At 34.9% G+C, this 15,651-nt stretch overlaps 2 protein-coding genes across 3 annotated transcripts; one reads left to right on the top strand and one right to left on the bottom strand.

The window, feature by feature from the left end:
* Positions 1–201: 201 nt before the first annotated feature.
* Positions 202–2,402, bottom strand: LOC124635560 (probable asparagine--tRNA ligase, mitochondrial). The gene is made up of 3 exons (XM_047171478.1): positions 2,000–2,402; positions 906–1,916; positions 202–617 (listed from the first exon to the last, which is right to left on the bottom strand). The coding sequence occupies exons 1-3, from the start codon at positions 2,123–2,125 to the stop codon at positions 360–362; spliced, it is 1,395 nt and encodes a 464-aa protein (XP_047027434.1). The 5' UTR covers positions 2,126–2,402; the 3' UTR covers positions 202–359.
* Positions 2,403–2,671: 269 nt separating this feature from the next.
* Positions 2,672–14,762, top strand: LOC124635561 (Krueppel homolog 2). Of its 2 annotated transcripts, none has more exons than XM_047171479.1 (7): positions 2,672–2,811; positions 3,525–3,688; positions 5,216–5,400; positions 7,231–7,298; positions 10,001–10,134; positions 12,534–12,755; positions 13,542–14,762. In XM_047171479.1, the coding sequence occupies exons 2-7, from the start codon at positions 3,528–3,530 to the stop codon at positions 13,543–13,545; spliced, it is 774 nt and encodes a 257-aa protein (XP_047027435.1). In that variant the 5' UTR covers positions 2,672–2,811; positions 3,525–3,527; the 3' UTR covers positions 13,546–14,762. The 2 variants fall into 2 exon arrangements, with proteins under 2 accessions (XP_047027435.1, XP_047027436.1); XM_047171480.1 differs by lacking the exon at positions 2,672–2,811 and adding an exon at positions 2,955–3,183.
* The last annotated feature ends 889 nt before the right edge of the window (positions 14,763–15,651 follow it).

Below are 15,651 nucleotides of genomic sequence, written 5' to 3'. Positions count from 1 at the left end.
CATTTGTGTTTAATTTGTATATCCTAAACCCATATGAATATAGTTCATTTAAGTTTCTAGCCCGTTCTTCTCCGTAGGAAGCTACTTTTGGAATGGGCAACTAGAATCAAACTTAATTATATTTTTGACATTCATAAGTGCTTGTAAAGGCCTAAATGAAATATATGATTTGACTTGACTTTGAAGAAAAATACCACACCATACAATTTTGAAACTTTTATTTAACCATATCTACATAATTTACACTTAAAATCTAAAATACAACAAAGTAATTGCTACAGATTACATGAACATTTTTACACTTGCACATAATTACATGATCAGGCTACTCTTCCACAGTTATTAAATTAATGATAGCCTTACATATCACAATTATGAGGCCACCTAGGAAATGGCAAGGTGTCTTTAATATTATTAACATTGCATATAACTTGCAATAATCTCTCCAAGCCCAACCCGTAACCGCCAGTAGATATATTGCCGAATTTCCTCAGTTCTAAATACCAGTTTAATCTTTCTGATGGTAATTTAGACTTTAGCTTCTCATAGTTGTCTTCTCTTAGACTTCCGCCGACGACTTCGCCAGTGATGGGTGTTAGTAGATCTAAAGCATCTACCTGCAATCAGAAAGTGACCAATAATAAATAAATTATGAGAAGCACATTAAACTCCTAACAATCATGCCACATCCTACTAATATAAATGTGAAAGTTTGTATGAGCTATGTATTTGTTCTTCTTTCATGCAAAACCACTGGATGGATTTTGATGAAACTTGGTATTATCAGAATAACACATAAGCTACTTTTATCTGGGTGTGGGCAGGCATTCCCTCAGGAAACTTGGCAAAAGCCAGTTGAAAAATAATTATGCAGAAGATGTGCTTATAGTAGTTCTAACTTTTACCTTTGTGCTATCTTCAGAACATTCCTTCATATAAAATGACTTCATATCTTTAGGCCACTTGACCACAAACACAGGAACGCCATTACAGTGCTCCACCAGTGTTAACTCCTGTTCCTTATTTATCCCCTCATCTGTGAGTACCAAGCCTTTCTTCTCTAATATCTGCCTAGCTTCATCATAGGTTAGTGTTACAAACTCCTTGTTGACCCAAGTAGGAGCTTTGTTTGTTTTATCAATTAAAAATAAATCTGCCTCATTGGTATTCCGAGTCTCTATGAAAACATACTTTAGTAAGTCTTCTATGGCACTTTGTAGTTGTTCTAGAGTTTCACAGAAAGCTAGCTCAGCTTCTAACATGTAGAATTCTGATAAATGAAGTCTAGATCTAGAGTTCTCTGCTCTGAAAGTTGGGCCAAAAGTGTAGACATTGCCCATGCCTCTACAAGCAGCTTCTAAATGCAACTGTCCCGATACTGTTAGGAATGTTTTACTGCCAAAGTACACAGAGTCTCTGTCTCTCCCTTCTTGCATCATAGCTTTTACTGTCTCCTCATTATCAGGTTGTATTTTAAACACTTCCCCAGCACCCTCACAGTCATTTGAAGTCAGTATAGGTGTGTGAATGTTAGTATATTTTTTTAAAGCAAAATAATCATAAATGTGCTTTGTTACTGCACTTCGTGTGCGTAAAATAGCCGAGGTATAGTTAGTTCTAGGACGTAAGTGCAGGTATTGTCGAGTATACTCTGGGGGATGCGTAGTTCTAGGGTTGAAAGGATACCCGTCTAAGACTACACATGTGCCCAGGACATTTACATTGTCAGCGACGAGTTCCAGCTGTCCTCTGGGACTCTTGGACAGTTTACCAGTGATGTGGACTGAAGAACCATACGTTAATGAGTCTGCTGCGACGTTTTTGGGAATTACTATCTGCAGTTTCTGCGCGCAAGATCCATCACTTACGTCGGCAAAAATAAGGTCTTTCTGCTTCCGCAGGTTCTTCACCCAACCCTAAAAGAAAAGCAGAGGCTTAGTACTCGCAGTTATATCATTACTGCATTTTAAACATAGGTTTTTCATAGAATAATATTCACCTTTATTTCGGTAACGTTACCGACGTTAGGTTTATTCAAAAGTGCAGCTATCACGCTGTATTGCTTATAAAGCTCCTTGAACTTAAAAATATTTTTTAGTCTATTGTAGTTACAACTAGTAAACATTTTAAATGTTATGATTTTTTTCAGAATAAAAAAAAATAGTTTAACTATTTTTTTGGTTAGGATTTCATCAACAAACACAACAGCTGTTGCTATGTGACACTGACAGATCGCAGATAGAGACACCACTTAAATCATTCCACAAAACTGTAAAAGTCGGTTTTTATTTATTTATTTTTACAAGTATTTTTACTAAAAAACTTCAAGGTAGTCCCAAAGTAGTTAAAAATATTTTCAGAAGATGTCAGTGGAAAAGTTTTAGAATACATTTAGTGGCTCTTCATCATTTAACTATCCTATCGATATAGTTAACGCCTTATCTATCATGAGATGCCTCAGTGTTAGAGTGCATAGAGAGGCAGATGTAGAAACCAGAAAGCAGGATAAGAAAGCACATGCCCTTTGAAGCGAATTTGTAAGCGCCATGTCTTTTTAAAGATAAATTAAATCAAAAACATTTTCCAGGGTTGTGAAAATTACGGTTTACCCAACTCAAGGGCTACATGGCTTGCGGGTTGCTATACATAGTAGGTAATCTGTGGCTTGTGGTTGCGTAGCTGGCAAGTTATTTCGTTCTGTCAGTTGTCATTCGGCAAATCATGCATGTTCGATTTGTTGCGTTGTGAACAATTTGTGGAATTTAATTTAAATATTATATTTATTCGAGTTTTAATTAATTAGTGTAGAATGTAAGTATATAATTCTTATTAATTTCTTAGAAAACAAAGATATTTTTTCATAAAGACTGTGATGGCACTATTATGTTACTATCGTAATAATTTTGTTAATAATTGATGATTGAAACTGGTTTTCCGAGTTATTGCGTCCTTGGACGTCGCTTTATGTTAATAAGAACGTGTAGTACGCGAAGGATTAACGCTATTTTTAATATTTTAAATTGATTGAAGTGTCCAAAAATTTCATGCATGGCCTACTGATCCACTTTTTTTACTCAAAAAAGTCTATTGAATGGCACTTTCTACTGTGATCGTGGTCACGTAAACGCATTAACTTGGCATTTCGCTGAGGTTTCGGCTCTCCACTGCAGCCAATGTTACAATGTGTGAATTACTTTTTTTATCTATTGTTATCTGATAAAGCAAAGCTGAGTGAAACTATGTAGTTTTTGTGAATTCCTCAACTTCTAGTGGCATAGTTACACGACAAACTTAGTTGTTGTGTTAGTGATCTATTTCTGGAAATGATCAATAAATTGAATTTATAATATTAGTTTACTTTGAACGTGCAAAACAAAATTAATACTTACATTTGAAAACTTATTTTCACATTTAGTAGGCTAAGGAAAAACTATATTTCTTTGTTTATTAATCAGGAAAATACCTGCAAACCATAATTAATTAATAAAAAAAAACACACCATTAACAAAACTTGTTTTTCATAGAAAATGGCAGAGACAGAACCCCAAGCCGGAGATACAGGGCCACCGAAGGGCATCCCAGCCCTGAAGGCTCATGTGAATGCCAACAGAGTGGACGTTGCCCTCTGGGCCATCAGAGTCATGACCGTCCTCTTCACCTTTGCATATGTACTGCCTTTGTTCAACAAGTAAGTAAACAACTCATCATCTGCCTAGCCTTTTTCCAACTATGTTGGGGTTGTTAGTTTGACCATATGCAGCTGAGAATCAGTATTTTCCATGGAGTGACTAACTATCTGACCTCCTCAACCTTGTTATTCAGGCAACCCATACCTCTTAGAAAGACTGGTAAACATTTTATACTAATTGTATTTTTTTTTTTTTTTTTTCAAAATACCTTTATGCTGGCTGAAATACCTAGTAACAGTTGCATTTAGATTGTAGGTGAATCACATAACATACATATTTTAATTTAAATACATTGATAAATAATGAGATAAAATAATGTAATCCTGTAATATTGCATTGATTAGGGCAGGAAAAATCTGGTTTTGTTATTTAAATCACCTGAAAATATAGCACCTGTTTTTAATTCAAAAGTTATTATGATAAACTTGTTTGGTTTTATAACAAGGATTTTTAAGTTGGTATTAGTTTCATGATGACAAGGTTGCCCTAAATAGTTTTAATTTAATAACAATGGATGTTCAGAACTGTAATATAGCTGAGTAGTGAGTACTCAGTGTAATCAAGGCTACCTTTGTCCAGACATTAAGACAATGAGGATTAAAATAACACAGGGGAGAGTGACCTTGAACTCTGTAACTTAATTAGCAGTTTGCAGACTTCATATTGAATTTTCAAAAGCATTTTGTTTTTTTTAATAAACTTGCTTTGGGTTTCTAGAATATTTTTAATGTCAATTCTCTAAAATATTGTCAAGTGAGAGGAATAAATCCCTTATAAATGAACCGATTTTCTATAAAGGAGTTCCTTATTTTTGCTTCTTTTTAAAAACATACTTGAACAGTCAGACGTAGCATAATTTAAAACTGATTTTATTCACTTAGTTCTCATTGAGTCGAGAGTAACCTTCAATCTCAGTTAGCTACTTTAGACATTAAGTACACAATACACATATACTTGGTAACTATGTGTTTAGTAGCTACACAAAAAATATAACCCTGACGTAAAGTTTGTCATTATTATTCGTTTATTTGGTGACTTTATTATTATTATGACTTCTTAACTAATATAATAAAGAATTGTTTTGTTTGTTTGTACCCTGTTGGCTCCGAAACTACTGAACTGATTTCAAAAATTCTTTCACTGTTGTAAAGCTACACTATTCCTGAGTAACATTGTCTATATTTCGTCCGGGTACAGGAAAGAAGTTCCGCGAGAAAACAGCTAGTATAAAATCGATCTCAGTGGCGTGCACTTGGAGAGGCCTATGTCCAGCAGTGGACTGTGATAGGCTGATGATGATGATGATTGATGATGATACAATATGCCAAGAACTTGTTTGAAAATAGCTAATAACATTATTTATGTTGTAAAAACTAGTTAGAACTGCTTCAGGTATTTTCCAAGCATTCTCACTATATCCAAATAATTAATCTCCACGGTCACTACAACCAAAGTAAACAATAAATTATTCATACTAGAGTTAAGAAGTATTAGTGTAGTTTCACAGCACATTTGTCCCCCTACAGCCCAGTATCAGCGTTCTACAAGGCGCTCCTCGCGAACGCAGCGACGTCAGCCCTGCGGCTGCACCAACGCATCCCGGCGCGAGAGATCTCCATCTCCCGGGAGTTCCTCGCGAGATTCTTCCTCGAAGACAGCGCGCATTACCTCTTCTACTCGCTCATATTCATGAATGTGGCGCCTAATTTGTGTATCCTTTTAAAATACGTAATAATTAATTTACATTCACCACCAAACTAATACAAAATTGATCCTCATCGCTGTCACTTGCTAAGTTAGCTTAATATAATCATTCAGTAAATTAAATTAGTTCGTGTAAGTATAGTTTACAAACGAGTATAGATTATCAATTTAGTATAGAGATGAGTTTAACACTAAACCTGTTGTGGGATTTAGAAAACAGGTTTTTAAGAATTAGCAATATCAGCTTATCCACTCTAACGTCCGGGCCGCGCGACCGTTTCTCTCTCTAACGTCCAGCCGCGCGCGGCACCCGAACCACGCGCGACTCGCAACTTCGTCGTAACAAAAAACCTATACAGCTACTGAACCGTAATGGCTAAAATAAAGAAAAAAATACGAAAAAAATGGTTAAAGAATACAGATCAAAGGTAATGATATTTTAAAATCGTTAGTTATAATCTTTGATACTAAAATCCGGGTTAAACATGATTTTAAGGAGAAAAAAACACATTTATTTCTACCATTTTAAAATATAAGGGACAACTGTTGCATATTTTATCAATAAAATATTTTCAGAACAAACTAGGCTTATTACCCTTTCTTCTGATGTATATTTGATTATATTCGGTTAACTCTAAGTATTTTAATTAAATCGAAACAAAACACTACTCTTCGTAATTTTACCGCGATGTCTCCCGCGCTCGAGAAGGCTATTACGAAATTTTCAATGAATTTAGTATATTTCTGTTTGAAAAATGTATTATTTTGCTTATTACGATATTAAATATAATATTTTAATGCAAAATTTGTAAAATATGTATAAACAAAACTAAGATTGGCCTATGACCTTGACCGGACTTTTTTTGAAACAACAATCGTTTGAAGTTAAAATTAGACTAGATTTATCAGCTAAAACTGTGATATTTAAACATCATCGTAAAGCCCAAATCTTCTAGTTTATTTTGATGTATAACACTTGTAAAATAAATAAAACAAAACGACATAATGTTGACACTTATAAAAACACTTAACGAAACGAACGTCAAACGCGTCAACTGAACTTAATTTTTTTTTTTTGTCAAAAGCTTGTTACACTACCATCTCTTATTTTTTCGTCGAACTATTTTATCAGCTATATAGAAAATCTGTCAAAACTCAACAAATAATACCGTATTTTAAAATAGATGGAGTTAAACACAACTCATCGCTTTGGATACTATAGTATCCATGGGCGTATGACGCTACTTTTTTCTTGGATACTGTACTATCCACGGACGTTAGAGTGGTTATAGAAATAAGGAGGGTTTTATATGAATTTAATACTGAATTGGTTGGATTTAAAAGTTTTAAAGATTATAAGGCTAAAGTTAAATAAGAACTTGACATATTTATAACAAGTTCTCTTTCATTCGACCTTTCATATTAAGATTTTTGGAAACTGGTTTCTTTGTAAAGAAAATATGTAGGTACATTAATTAATTCAAAGTGTTGATATCCAATTTATTACCATAATAGGATGTCTTATCTCATTTTTATGAACATATGTTTCGTATTACTTTTAAATCCGGTTCTTTTTAAATCAATTAGTTACACTCATAATTGTGTCTTATGACTCGTAAGATATTTAAATGAATAATGTTGTATTCCCCTCCTATTATATTATGAGCAAATGCAAAAGTACTAAACTGCTGCTCTAAGTAAACCTATAAGACTTGAATCTTTCTGGTTAATGAAGAAAAACTCTATTTTATTTAGGAATTGGTTCTTATTGATTTTCTATCTATAGTATATGTAGGTGTTATAATTGACCAGCAATAGTTCCTTAACAAGTTTTCAGTGATCCTGACACCAATCTTCCTGTTCGCGTTACTGCACGCCGCGTCCTACTCGCTCACCATACTTGACGTAAGTAAAAAAACACAAATTGTTTACTTCCTCTCTGTTATTTTGTTGTAGCTGTATGTAGTGACGGATTTACCGTAGCGGAACACTTATTTACTTGTGACGTCACACTTTTACCGTCTACTGAAAATTGGTCATTCACTGGTTAATGATCTACCTATTCTCCTATATACTTCCTTATGTACTTGCCCTATATATTTGTCTTATACACTCCTTTGGATGCTATCAACCAATGAAAGTTTACTAGTTCCACTTCTCATAAACTTGTTCACATATTATTTAGAAACTACTTTTTCCTATTTTATAAAAGACTGATCTAGTTAGTTTTCTAGTAGCATCCAAGTAGAGAATATTTATTACAGTTAATTACTACTAGTTTATTACTATTGTTGCTTTTAATGGAAGTAAAGACGTGATATAAATTGGTTTTCCTCTTTCATTGTAGAATTAATGGGTTATTTTTATTTATGTTAGCTACAGCTAGCCTTGGACATCCGAGATTAATTACGTAATTTATAGGCATAGCTCTTTATTATTAAAAATTAAAATTATTTATTACAGTATTTTAAATCATGAAGTTTTTGATTATATAACTTGTTCTATATATTTTTTTTATTTTAATGAATTATACACACTAAAAACTTTTTGAGAGGTATCCAAACAAATGTTCTAGGTATAAAATTAGATTTTTGCAATGTTATGTTTTCAACACTCATGTTTTAATACTAACACTATAAATATAACTATATATAACTATTAATAAACTGCGATATCGCAGCTAAATACCAGAATTTATCGACTGCTGTGACTCACTCAATAAATACAATGGGACTACAGACAGTATTAATCAGTTACTAATGCATTTGCAATATTAATACGTATTTGAAATGCCAGATACATAAAAATAAGTTCGAAAACAGTAAAACTGAAGTGGAATTTATTATAAAGCAATTCCATAGCTAATAAAAAGAAAAAGTTTGCAAGCATGTAGATTGTAAACTTTCTCTACATGGCAGTATAACTTTCATCATAAAAATAAATACAAATAAGTTTATTGAATAGTTATATTTTATTCGAGAGGGACATGCGACTATGTCAGGAAATACACTGACAAACCTAATTGAATGATTGACCAATTTAAAAAAATTTCATATCAACAAATACAGACTAACAGTTGTCTACTAAAATATAGCATTTAATAAAAATAAAGATATTTATAAGCAAGACAGTTTAAAGTACAGTTTATAATCTTGACCTTTGTATTGCCAGAGTAATTAAACTGTGCGTGTGACCAAGAGTAGACTGTTATGAATAATTACTTTAAAATAGTTATAATAATTGTCATGAGATTGTGTAATGTTTGTATTAGTACTTTATTTTTGTAACCACGTATTTAAATTATTAATTTTTTTACTTAATATGATTTGACAATGATCCTTCCAAGGTCTTTTTTCAATAAATTACTGGGACTACCTTTATTTTGAAAAAAAAAGACAGTAAAAAATATTCATCTCATTAAATTGCCAACAATGGTTTTGTACGACGATAAAATAAAGGTTCAGAGTTCAAATAGTAATAACTATGAATTAATGAATAAGCAAAGTAAGTACTACTAAGTGTATGTGGTCAGACCTACATCTCATAGTGCCAACACAATGGTGATTACACATGAACTAGCGAACAATTAACTAGAAAACGGTACAAGTTGGTATTAATATAAGAAAGTGGTCCATACAGTTGCTGTTACACTTCCGTGAATATGAATTAATTCTTACCACGGTGTATCACAATTTTATTACTATGTAAATTAATACTGTATACATCATGTTTTCTCTTTATATTAATATCTTGTATTTTAACGAGGTAATTAACTAACCCCCTTACTTATAAAAATCTCTAATCACCTTCTAAGCAACATTTTAACTAATCACTACTTAAAGTCTTAAGTAGTGATTAAATGTTAGTTAAGACATGCTTTAAGCAACGTTTATAAGTAAGAATTTTCTTAAACAACCCTTAAGTATTACTTATCATTTAATTCACGTTTATAAGTAAGGCTGTAGATATATTATAGTTATTTCCACAAATATAAAATAAGAAAAAACATCACTGAAGTATGTGGAATGTTCCCTTATGATTTGTGATAAGAAAAATACAATAGTATCAGTAAAATATGCAGAAATCTGTACTGTTATCAGAATATGATAATATTGGAGAAATCAATGAGTATAGGAATCAAGTAGATAGTCGTTTCTGAATGTGCTCTCATTCATTTATCACTATAATCCATATCTATTACTAAGTTAAACCCATAAGATAATTCAATGATTTGACATAAAATAAGATAATGACAACTATTAAAAAAAATTGTTGTTCACACCAAAATAACGGGCGAGTCGAAACCGATTATCGATTTACTGCAGGATTTTCACTCTTCAAATATACGAGTCGAGATTAAAGCTAGATCAAAACTTAATTTCTAATTACTGTTGACAGTAAACAGTAGAAGATTTACCATTAAGTAAGCAATGTGGGCATGCCCGGATGCCCACAACCCTCCTTATGACGTCACACTTATTTCTATTTTTTATGTACTCGCATATTTACTTACACACTTATGTACTTATTCTCCCTAATTATACCTTATATCCTCCCCCAATAATATGCTGTTCGACAGAAGACTTACCTCTCATGTGTTCCAACAGACTCTAGGTCAGAACTCGATGTGGGTGGCGCGGCTGCTGATCTCGCTGGTGGAGTTCCAGTCGCGCAACATCCTGCGCGCCGCCGCGCTCGCGGAGATCGTGCTGTTCCCGCTCGTCGCGCTCATGGCACTCTTGTGAGTATATCAGCATTTGTTTAGTAAAATAAAAGAATCGCTATACATTATACAATATGTAATCATTTTCCTGTCGGGTCCGAAAGGATAATACAGGCTAGAAATACACATGGTACAATAAAATATACAACTATCATTCATCATAGTAACAATAACAATAAATTTTGAAAAAATATATTTTTTCCCCGAAAGAACCGGTCGGCTTCCAGTCTAAAGGATGCTACTACCACATGGTGTGATTTCTAAACTGATTTCCTCAACCTACGTTTCTGGATTGCAAGACAACATTTTAGGACTGCATTAGATTACCTGTAAGACACATCTAGCTTGGTGATGAAATGAGTACAATTTCAAAGTTTTTACAGTTTTTTTGCATAGTTCATCAAACCCATTAGAAAATAAGTACCCTATATAAGAGCCATAACGTGTGCTATATCTCTAGAACTCGGTCTATTTACCTCAATTACACGAGTGTTACTTCGAGAGGCACTTGTTGCATTAAATATATCGCACCGGTCGTTGTCAAGAGGTCAAGGCCGAATTACCGAAGTGGAAGGAATTTGTCAGCTATGCTTATGAATTGTGATTTATTACGTAGTAATAGTTGACATTAATTCTGCTGTCTGATTTATCTTTTAGGAAAGGTATTTTGTATTTTAAAGTGTTATGATGTTTGCTGTTATGATGTTTATTTTTTCATAAAAAAAATAGTTTAATAGTTTTAATCTAATTTATTTTTAATAGTTTAATTGTCATCAGAACTCAGAGCGTGTGTAAAATTTCATCTTAATCGAAGACCAGGAAGTCTAATTAAGATTCCAAGATTTTCTTACATACATAGTTACAAGTGAAGCTAATAAAAGAGCAGGTTTCAGTTTGTAAGCACACAAGGCTTACAACTTTCCGCTGTTTTGTCTAAATTAAGAAATTTACGCTCACTTTTGTACAGGCTCAGATCGTACAGGTTTAAAAAGTTGTTTCACAATTGCAATGTAACCAAGTAGTACCCGTAGTATATTAACGCGTTCACACAACACGCGTTAACTAAACAACAAGCCTTATAATATTAATTACACTGGTCAACAAATTAAAATATTTTTTTTGGTGCAAAGGTGAAATATACAATTTCTTGTAGAATATTTGACACGTAATCAAAGTCCAGAACATAAAGTTGCACTAGCACGTAGGGATTTAGAGATATACCCCTCCTAAAGTACCAAAAACGCGTTTTTTTATGAAATTTGATGTAATTTTTTGGGGACAGAAGAATTATATAGGAATTTCTAACTAAAGCATCATATAGTACTACTTTCCCCGCATTAACCCCATTTTAATTTATATTTTTGCGAGTTTTATTTCCTAATATATACCATTTTATAACTAAAGTGGAGTTTTTTCATACTAACAGGCCAAATAAAATGTAGGGAAGATCGAACTATCGTAGCTGTATCATATTTCATGAAAATTTAAACTCTTAGCGTTCGAAATAAAAATGAATTTCAATCGGGAAGAGTAGTACTATATAATGCTATAGATAGAAACTAAAAAACAATTTTGCTGTCCTTCAAAAAAATCGTCAAATATCGTTAAAAAACGCGTTTTTGGTACTTTAGGAGGGGTATATCTCTAAATCCCTACGTGCTAGTGCAACTTTATGTTCTGGACTTCGATTACGTATCAAATAATCTATAAGAAATAATATATTTCACCTTTGCACCAAAAATGCTGTTGACCAGTGTTATAGATTCACTAAAAGTTTCAGAACTTCAGTTATGTTAAAATTAAACTAGAGTGAGTCGCACTCTTGCGATGAGGGTTTCGTACCGTTGTCTATAAAATCACGTTTGTAATGTAGGAAGGTATCGGAGCCTTAAAATCATAAATTCTAGTCATTTACGGGTGGATAGACAGCGAAGCCTTAGTTATTGGGTCTTGGAATCTTAATTTGACCCACTTCAAGGTCTTCGATTACGATTAAAATTTGCAGACGCTCTGAGTTCTGATGACAATACATGTCTGCCTGAGAAACGTCATTACAAATCCAAAATGGCGCCCTCCCCAATATGGCGGACTGGCTGTTTGAAATCTACCCCCATGATGTGGGTATCAAATGAAAGGGCTTGCTGTCAGAAATTCGATAAAAAAAGCAGTCACGTGACTTAAATCCAACATGGTGGACATCCAAGATGGTGGATTAGCTATTCGAAATGCATTCCACGATATGGGTACGAAAAAAGTATACTTAACATGAAAATAATAGTTTAAAAAACTAGTGTTTTTTATTTCATAAAGCTAAATGGATAGCATCAATGGTGGAACAACTTAATTTTAGAGATACCATAGAGAAAAACGAGCCTCGTGTTTTCGAATTAAATTAACTCTATCTTACTTTATTGCAGCGGCTACTGTGGTCTCCTCACCCCCTTCGTATACTACTACTTCGTGACGTGGCGGTACGCGTCACGCCGCAACCCTTACACGCGCAACACGTTCCGCGAGCTGCGCGTCGCCGCCGAGCGAGCCGCCGCCCGCCCCGCCCTCCCCGCGCCCCTCCGCAGCGCCGTCACCCGCGCCGTGCACCTCGTGTGCCGCATGGCGCCGCCCATGGACCACGTGCAGCAGTGAGTAGCTAACATCCGCCCCGCCCTCCCCGCGCCCCTCCGCAGCGCCGTCACCCGCGCCGTGCACCTCGTGTGCCGCATGGCGCCGCCCATGGACCACGTGCAGCAGTGAGTAGCTAACATCCGCCCCGCCCTCCCCGCGCCCCTCCGCAGCGCCGTCACCCGCGCCGTGCACCTCGTGTGCCGCATGGCGCCGCCCATGGACCACGTGCAGCAGTGAGTAGCTAACATCCGCCCCGCCCTCCCCGCGCCCCTCCGCAGCGCCGTCACCCGCGCCGTGCACCTCGTGTGCCGCATGGCGCCGCCCATGGACCACGTGCAGCAGTGAGTAGCTAACATCCGCCCCGCCCTCCCCGCGCCCCTCCGCAGCGCCGTCACCCGCGCCGTGCACCTCGTGTGCCGCATGGCGCCGCCCATGGACCACGTGCAGCAGTGAGTAGCTAACAATATATCATCTGCCGAGCCTCTTGCAAGTATGTTGGAGTCGTCTTCTAGTCTTACAGGATGCGGCTGATTACCAATTTGCCACATGGAGTGACTGCCTATGTGAGCTGCTCAACCCCTCCTATACTAGAACTATAGGTAACTTCTCCGATCCACTCCGTTTTTGTGGAGTCTGGGCCTCAAACTTCTCTTGCGGCCTGACACTCAATGATAATATCTAAAGCTTACTCACAATATTTATTAAAACCATTGTGTATTACAAGCAGTATTCAATTCTCCTATAAATCATAAAAATATTTGATGAATTTGTCAACAAATTTTAATATTTTTCATTTATTTCAGGTAAACGTCTCATACGTATGGTCAGTTAAGGTGAACAGAAAACTTTCTACATCACTGTCGTTCTCTATATCGAAACTGCGCATGTGTGTGTGTCTACACGTGTGTGTGTTCGTGAATGTCTTCAGTTGCGAGTTACTTGACCAACACTTGTTCACCGCCACTTCTACATAATATAAACAGGTCGAAAAAAAACTAAAAACATTATGTACAAAACGGCCACATACTATTACGTATGTATATAAAAAAGTATTTTTAACTTTTGTACATTTTCAAAATCTAATTTATAAAGTTGCCTGTTTATGAACTTTGAAAGAAAAAGTTATCGTATTCCGAACTCTCAGTAATATAATTTGTCGAAAAACCACGCTGTGAAGGTAACATCCACTTGAAGGCGATCAAAAAACACCGTCCACTCGGACTTAATGTAAGAACAAACTATCCAAACCATTGCAGTACAAAATCCCATATCCAGATATTTAGTTATGGCAACACCGAGACGAGAGTGAGACAACATCATATCTCAAGTAAGACCTTTCAAGACTGCCATTACCAAATAATCCATCCGTACAATGTATTCCAATGCATTTCATTTTGGTTGCTAAACTCAGTTTAATTATATTGTAACGTAGGGGATGTACTTTATGTATTTAAGATTAATTTCTATTTAATGTCGGTCCAATTTTATTTAAGACATAAAGAATGTTGAATGTTTATGTTAGACTGATAAGTGATTTATTATTCAATGTAAGTTTTTATGGTAAAGCGGAATTGTCTGTCAGTATTTTTTTCGTCACAATGGAAATTGTCGTTGAGCGAGAATACTAGAAGAGCCATCTCTAAAATGTATCAAGTATTTCTTTGAAATGAATTTATTTATATTGTTCTACTGGCTCTTCTAGTCGAATAGTTCTAAGATGGATTCGACATTCCATTTGTGTCCAATATCATAATAATATTGTTCCAATCATGTTTCCGTTCTCATTATTATTTAAAATCCATAATTTCTAAGCGAGCACATATCTCTTTGGAATTGATGTAAAACTGCAATTAAATATAAATGAAAGTGACCTGTCACATGTTATTTTTGTGAATTGTGTATTCCATATTAATTTGTTTATGTTGTGTATCGCCAGCGACATTTTTGTATTAGCAATAATTATAATGCACTTGGTTTGGGGTGAATGTAGTCAGGTTTTTAAATAAATGTTGGTATAAACGGTACTACTGTTTTTTTTTATGTATCTATCCCATCCTATATTATGTTTTGGCTTGTTCATGCCAAAAATTACATAAACTAACAAAAAAATTAAGGTGCCTAATAGGAAAACTCCTTTTTTGCCCCAGGGAGCCCTTGCACTGTGAATCACTCATAGGCCATAAATCGAAAAATGTCATTGGCTTATCCCTATTAGATCTACTTACTAAATGATTAACAAGTTAAGAAGCTTCCGAAAACTCTAAATACCCGTGTCATAAGGTCAACTTATTATTCACTTTTGTTTGTGCAACGGAAGTTAGCGCATCTTGAGTCTCAATTGTCGCAACGTGTGAGTCATCAAAACTTAATCACTTTGTTTTTGAGTGTCACTATTCCAAATCAAGTTTACGTTAATTTACGTATGGTGATAGTATGGAGGTCCAAGACCAAGGTATGTACCTACTTCTATTATCAACTACTTTTTTATTTTTTTATTGAAGGTAGCGTTTTTGTAGATTTTTTTGGTATACTTTGATTTCATATGAACCTATAACTTTTTGCTGCTCAGTGCTGCACTTGAGGCATATAAGTTTCATCTACATCTTTCTGCCCCTTCTTAGGTTAAAGGAGTGTCAGAGTACCTATGCATGTCGATAGTAAATAAAAAAATATATATTATTTTTAAGAACCAGAAGCAGGTTTATTTAACAAGGAAATAACAAGAAATAGTTTTAACATGAAAATCAACTATGATTGAACCAAAATATCCAAAAGCGCGGCAAAATCGTATTCCCGTCAAACTATAGCATGTCTTGTCACGATGACGTTCGAAAATGGAATCCTCCAAGCAGAGATACACGACTGAATGGTGGGGTGTCGATGGTCGCTCGTCTCTGCTGCCCTTTATGTAAC

This window comes from Helicoverpa zea, chromosome 13 (assembly GCF_022581195.2).
Source record: "Helicoverpa zea isolate HzStark_Cry1AcR chromosome 13, ilHelZeax1.1, whole genome shotgun sequence".
Classification (NCBI taxonomy): Eukaryota; Metazoa; Arthropoda; class Insecta; order Lepidoptera; family Noctuidae; genus Helicoverpa; species Helicoverpa zea.
Note: the sequence above shows the minus strand (reverse complement) of the source record. Positions and strands in the feature narration are given on the sequence as shown.

Bases quoted from the DNA above. Each gene is read 5' to 3' on its own strand.
- LOC124635560 (XM_047171478.1), bottom strand. From the start codon at position 2,125: ATGTTTACTAGTTGTAACTACAATAGACTAAAAAATATTTTTAAGTTC. The intron at 1,917-1,999 runs GTGAATATTATT...CTTTTCTTTTAG, and splicing joins GTAACGTTACCGAAATAAAG to GGTTGGGTGAAGAACCTGCG. The intron at 618-905 runs GTAAAAGTTAGA...TTCTGATTGCAG, and splicing joins GTTCTGAAGATAGCACAAAG to GTAGATGCTTTAGATCTACT.
- LOC124635561 (XM_047171479.1), top strand. From the start codon at position 3,528: ATGGCAGAGACAGAACCCCAAGCCGGAGATACAGGGCCACCGAAGGGC. The intron at 3,689-5,215 runs GTAAGTAAACAA...GTCCCCCTACAG, and splicing joins GTACTGCCTTTGTTCAACAA to CCCAGTATCAGCGTTCTACA. The intron at 5,401-7,230 runs GTATCCTTTTAA...ACAAGTTTTCAG, and splicing joins GAATGTGGCGCCTAATTTGT to TGATCCTGACACCAATCTTC.